This window comes from Corylus avellana, chromosome ca11, assembly GCF_901000735.1.
Source record: "Corylus avellana chromosome ca11, CavTom2PMs-1.0".
Classification (NCBI taxonomy): Eukaryota; Viridiplantae; Streptophyta; class Magnoliopsida; order Fagales; family Betulaceae; genus Corylus; species Corylus avellana.
Window position 1 is genome coordinate 21,598,703 of NC_081551.1, and position 6,469 is coordinate 21,605,171.

Below are 6,469 nucleotides of genomic sequence, written 5' to 3' on the forward strand. Positions count from 1 at the left end.
TGGAGAGTACCTTGATTCCTTGAAGGGGGGCATTTTGTCAATATGCCAACCCTAGGGAGAATTTAATTGCACGAGCCTAGCTTGTGGACCATTTCGTAAATTAAAGGCCATTTATTTTACCTAGCAAACCATTTTCCACTGTTGCTCCTTTTTGAATCAAAAAGCATACCACCCAACTTTCAACAGCAAAAGAAGGGAAGGTGGGAGAGATTATAGTCTCTCTCTCTCCCTCTCTCCCATTGTTTAGATTTACGATTTTAAAAAGTATAATTTAAAAATATAAAATTTGAAAACGTGATTTTCAACAATGCAATTAAGTATTTGGCAAAAGAAAAAAAAAAAAAAATCATGTTTTAACCTTTAAAATTGTAGTTTAGTCTTAAATTTTTTTTTTTCAAAGAATGATCAATGACAAGCTCAATGGTGATTTTAATAGCCACATCAGTCTTAGTAAGACACAAGTAGATTACCTAGAATTACTCTGCAAATAACACTACTTATTTTATTTACCCTCCACTATCATCCTCCATGCTTGCAAAAGGCCGTGCCGCGTAGTAGGGTGGCTACTAGCTAGCTGCATCCCTTGCCCACCTTTCACGGGGTTGATCTATATTTATGCACATTTAGTATTTTGTTAGTATTTTTTAAAGGGGTAAAGTTATCATTTTAATTTTTTGAACAATTTTACTCCTCTAAAATACACTAATCAAAAACTCTCTATTTCAAATGAAATGAAAATGATATTTTTCATGTGCTCGCCTCAATTGGGATAGAGCTAGCTTAACACCTTATTTAATTACTATTTTGTTGCTACGTACACCAAATACTGGCCAATTCGCCTTTTACTATATGAGTGATTAATAAAATATTGTTGGACCAAAACTCACAAATTATAATTTTTTTGGGGGGTGGCAAAAGTGGGATAAATGTGAAAGAAACTATCAGCAAAGATAAAAATACATAAGTCAATGTGGACCCCATAAATCTAATGGTTGATGATAAGAGAATATGAGTCAAATATAGGAAACTTATTGACCCCTATCATTTCATTTCTCTATGAGAAATACTAAAATCTAATTAAAACTCCATATTTTGCCCATAAAAATCCATGTGACAAGATGCCATATCATCTTTTTATGGAGAGAAAAAAGACAACAAAAATAAGATGGTGTAGCATCTTGCCACATGGACTTTTATGGGTAAAATATGAAGTTTTTATTATATTCTAGCATATCTCTTTCTCTATATATAATAGAAAGGGATATGTTAGGTGTTCTTCTAGTATTCTCTTGGTATCCTCCCAACTGTGATGTGACTTTTAAAATTATCATTGAATTTGAGATTATTATTATTGACTTTTAATCTATTGGTGATTTTAAAAGCCACATCACAGTTGGGAGGACACCAAGAAAATACTAAAAAAACACCTAGCATTTCCGTAATAGAAACGTATGGTCACGAATTTATTTATTTTCTTAACAAATATTGAATAAGCGACATATATATATATATATATATACACTTGCAATAGAACATGTGCGTGTTCAAATTAAGGCAACAGTAATTAGGCATTGTCGGTTACCATATATTTTGAAAATTGGAACAACTATCACCACGGGCCATAATATAATTTTGCAGGTTTTTTTTTTTTTTTTTTTATCAATATACAAATTCCTTCTCAAAATTATTTTTGCTCAGATTGTGACATAGTGGGAAATTAAGGAGATAGGTAGCTAACAGTTAGGTAAAACACGTGAAGTGGTAAAGCGACTATATAATAGAATCTCTGTAATAAGTCCAAACGACAAGTAGGCTGGTGGAAAATCAAGCTTACTTACAAGGGATGTAACTGGGGGTTTTATATGGTCCTCATATGACACGATTCCTTTAAGAGTTTTGGCTTCTTTTGTTTATAATAATCACAGTATACGGACTTGACGAAAAGAGAGGATCCACTTTAGGTGTTGACCCTATACATCAGTACTATCACCATATGCCATGATTCAAACAAAAATATCAACCATATAGTATAAACAAAAATACCACATGCCCAATATTTGGGCATGTTCTCTGATGCATCGACCTGCAATAGGCCCACTTTGCCATTTTAGTCACGGCTACGTATGTATGTACGTACGTAATCGGGTTTGTACTTAATTAATTTATACAATTAGAATTTCGTTTTTTTTTTCTTTTTCTTTTTTTTTTCTCTTTTACTTTTTCCTTTGCATACATATACGTTTGGTGGGGATGGACAATTTAGTTTTATCACCTCATCCTCAAAGAAAGATGTAAACCGGCGTCGTCTAATGAATTATAATGAACCAAAAGGAAAAGCCCGGTGTACGTGAGTGATGACATGCATGGAGGCATCTCATCATCATCATCAGTCATCATGACTTCTTCCTCCTTCGTACATGAAATTATAATTCTCGATCTGTCTGCAAGTGCGGTGTCTTCTTAATTTGGAGCCGGGCGCTGTGGCCTGGCCTCCACACATCATGTGCGCGGGCACAAAATGTTACTTAATCTTTTGAAATCATTAGTAGCTCCAACAAAACATGTCACATGTTTTATATATATATATATTATGATTTTGAGGTTATTGCAGATTTTTTTTAAGGTTGTGGGATTGTGGGCTAGCAAGCACACATAACCAAAGTTAATCGATCATCATAACCTACATGTACAATCAGGTAATTAATTAAATGAGACTTTTGTTGGTCTTTATTTCAAAACTTTGTCATGCTTTATTATGAAATATTCTCTAAACACTTTATTGGCTTAAGAATAAGAGTTTGTCGGCCTACGGCAAGCTCCCCTATTTTACAGGTATTTCCAATCGATTGATATCCCGGCATTAGTAAAAGAGGTGGTATGGGTTTTTTCTCTTTTATCTTAATTTTTGTGAGGTTAGAGATAGAGTATATATATGAAGGAGACCTTTTTGAGATATTTGTGAAGAGTTTTTAACTTTTAAGAAAAGAAATAAGGAATATTTTAAAATATTTGACATTGTCTGTCAAGAGTTAATTTCTCACGTTTAGGGGACCATGGTCCCCCGCTCCCCCGTCCCCTTTCACGTAGCCGTGCAAGTTGTGAGCTTTTTGTTTTTCTTGATGTCCAAACTCCATAGAAAGAAATAAAAATAAAAAGAACATGCCATTTAGGGGCAACAAAGGCAATTAAATTACGTCCTTGACTGCAAAACAGATATATGGGCCATACACGTAGAGAGAGATGCGATGAAAAATTAAAATTCGTCAGCAACACTACGTACTTTGTCTCAAATTAAGATGTTGTTGCTGGGTACCTCTCATTCACACACACACACACGGTCTTGGCCGAAGCATAATTGTCGTTGTTTTCAGACACAGATTGAGAGAGAGAGAGAGAAGCATATAAAAGTTGCTGGCCTGCTACAACCAACTTTCAAAGGTCGTGGGAGAAAGTTAGTTCGAGATAAGATGCAATAATTGATGGCCGCCTAGCTACTATAGTGCTGATGGGTATGGAGATTTAATTTCTACACTTCTCTGCTAAAACACACCGTCCACTACTTCTCCCTCAATACCTGTGATCTATATAATTCTACACCTCTATATATATATATATATATATACAAGTAGATAATATATACTTATCACAAGAAGTAAAAAACATTTTATTGGTCTTTTTTTTTTTTTTTTCATTTCTGTGTTTGTTTCTGCTACTGATTATTGAGTAGTGAGTATGGAAGTATATTTTCCCCCACCTCGGGTAATTTCTTGCATGATTTTCTAGAAGCAAGTAGTTTTTCTCTTGTGTGTATATATATATTAATTGGTCAGGACCATAAATAGGGAATTATCACAACAAATGGAAGAAAATTACATCTCCAGACTCCAATCTATTACTGTTTTGCATGAACAAATGAACCCGGCCAGATGATCAAGTAAAACTAGCCCTCCTGCATGTAAATTTTTTTTTTTTTTCCTAACATTTTTAAGGAATTAATCTAGCAATTAATTATTCAACAAAAAAAATTAGGTTGCTTAAATGGGATAGGACCACACGGCACGAGACAGATGGAAATATTACACACGTTGATTCAAAAGAGAGAGCCCCACCCCATGCGCAGACTTGTAATTTAAGATTTATGAATATATAATTAAGAAGCTATAAGAATCGGGATCTCCTAGACCAGAGGAGAAAATATTGAATCAAAGAAACACAATCCTATCAAGACTGAGAGACAGAGAGGAGACAGGGTCGAGAGAAAGACAGACAAATGGGAAGAAGCCCTTGTTGTTCTAAGGAGGGCTTGAACAGAGGAGCATGGACTGCTCAAGAAGACAAGATTCTCTCAGAATACATTACAGTCCATGGGGAAGGAAAATGGAGAAATTTACCCAAAAGAGCAGGTCTGAAAAGATGTGGTAAGAGCTGCAGGCTTCGCTGGCTCAATTATCTGAGACCAGACATTAAGAGAGGTAACATCTCACCCGACGAGGAAGAACTCATCATTAGGCTTCACAAGCTCTTGGGGAACAGGTTTAATAACTGATTTTTACCGTCACGTAATCAAATTATGTTGCGCGTTTGAGATTATTTAATAATGTTTTATCTTTTTTGGTCTTTTTTTAGATGGTCTCTAATAGCCGGGAGGCTTCCAGGGCGAACAGACAATGAAATAAAGAACTATTGGAATACAAATCTAGGAAGAAGAGTTGAAGAGCGACGAAGCACTACAGCTCAAACTTCTTCTAAGCATTCAAGCCACTCCAATGAAAAGAACTCGAAGCCACGTGCACAGGCCACCAGAGTGTCATCGTCGCCGGCAAACATGGCGCCGTATGCGATCCGGACCAAGGCATTCAGGTGCTCCAAGGTGCTTATCACCCCACACTCACAGCCAAACACCTGCGAGTATTCTGAAGCCAAAGTAGGGCCAGCAGGGCACCCATTAATGGACGTTCATAATTATCCCACAAATTATAAGCCCTCTACAGGCGATGAGCTTTTGTCGCTTCCTTGTGGAGAAGACAATAATATTCCCTCGTCGGATTTCATGATGAATTTCAACGTGGGAGACATCTGCTTGTCGGATCTTCTCAACTCAGACTTTTCAGATATGTGTGACTTCAATTACGGGGACGATCATATTAGTAATGAGAAAATGCTGCAAGATTGGAGTAGTGTCAGCAATGGCGTTCAAACCAATTTCCAGTCTTTCCCTTCACTTCTTGATTCTGGAGAGCAATGGCTGGGAGAATGATCGATTGAGTCAAATATCTGTTCATATCAATAAAAATAGTAGCAGTTTAGTTCTAGCTTAATTTTGATCACCTCATTACACTGTAACATTTTATGGCTTCCATTTTTCAGTGACTCTGTAAGTGAGTGTACCAATAATTACTACTGTATTCTAATTCTCATCTGCTGATGTTCTATATATATATATATATATATATATATATATATATATACAGCGCTAATTATTAAACAAACAGTGGATTAGAATTCCTACAGTTTTTTTTACCTAAATTTTTGTCTTGTTGTGATTATTTGTTTTGCGTTATTCTTATTTTTTTCCAAGTTCTAAAAAAAAATGACAGATTTTCTACACATAAACAAATGATCATGAGAGATCCTTGTCCACAAATAACTCTATCTGACCCCATTTTGTCCCCGCACTCAACTTAATTTTACTTTCCCTTTAAAGAAAAGCTTACGTTTCATCTCCGCATTGTACTCATCAGAACCTTCCCCATTGGACTTTATAAACCTGCAGCTACGTACGCGCATACTGTGCATCAGAATCAGGTCCTTAATTTATAGACTATATTATATTTATATATATATTCACAATGAAATAATATCTACACTATTAAATCTAACCTGAGTTATAACATGATCATGATTTCTCTGGACTTTTGCTTGAAATGAAAACAATCCTAATGCATATATAATTTACTTTAATCAATTAATGACAAAAATTAATCCTTCACAATAAATAGTTGAATAAGTGTAGGATGACAATTTATGAATCCAATAAAAGCCCTATGGCCTACAGTACTATAAATTGCATGTTTCTACGGGTTAATGTATAAGAAAGATATAAAAAAGTTGGTGTAAATGAGTTTTTGTGATTTTTTTTTTTTTAAAAAAAAAAAAATTCCCATATATAGGGAACAGATCGAAGGCTTCACGAGTAAGCTTCTCATTCAAAGTTCTCGAGCCCAAACCAAAAGGCATTGTTTGGCGCAACTCGTTCCCCTTCCCTCGGCACTATTCACGCTTTATTTTCTCAAAAAAAATTAAATTAAAATATTTTCATTCTTTTCTTACTTGTTATATCACATTATTCAAATAAAAAAAAAATTACTATGAAACAAAATTTTTACTTTTCCCTAAGAAAAAAAAAAAATTCAAAACTACATACTACATCATCCATGTCAACCACAATAAAAGATAAAAAAAAATTTTG

At 34.8% G+C, this 6,469-nt stretch overlaps 1 protein-coding gene across 1 annotated transcript; it reads left to right on the forward strand.

Moving 5' to 3' along the window:
• The first annotated feature begins 3,749 nt into the window (after positions 1-3,749).
• On the forward strand, positions 3,750-5,454 carry LOC132166606 (transcription factor MYB1-like). The gene is made up of 2 exons (XM_059577453.1): positions 3,750-4,533; positions 4,627-5,454. Exons 1-2 carry the CDS (start codon positions 4,271-4,273, stop codon positions 5,255-5,257), a joined length of 894 nt encoding a protein of 297 aa, XP_059433436.1. The 5' UTR covers positions 3,750-4,270; the 3' UTR covers positions 5,258-5,454.
• Positions 5,455-6,469: the final 1,015 nt, after the last annotated feature.

Excerpts from the sequence above, each read along its gene's own strand:
- LOC132166606 (XM_059577453.1), top strand. The coding sequence starts at position 4,271 with ATGGGAAGAAGCCCTTGTTGTTCTAAGGAGGGCTTGAACAGAGGAGCA. Across the intron at positions 4,534-4,626 it reads CACAAGCTCTTGGGGAACAG|ATGGTCTCTAATAGCCGGGA; the intron begins GTTTAATAACTG and ends GTCTTTTTTTAG.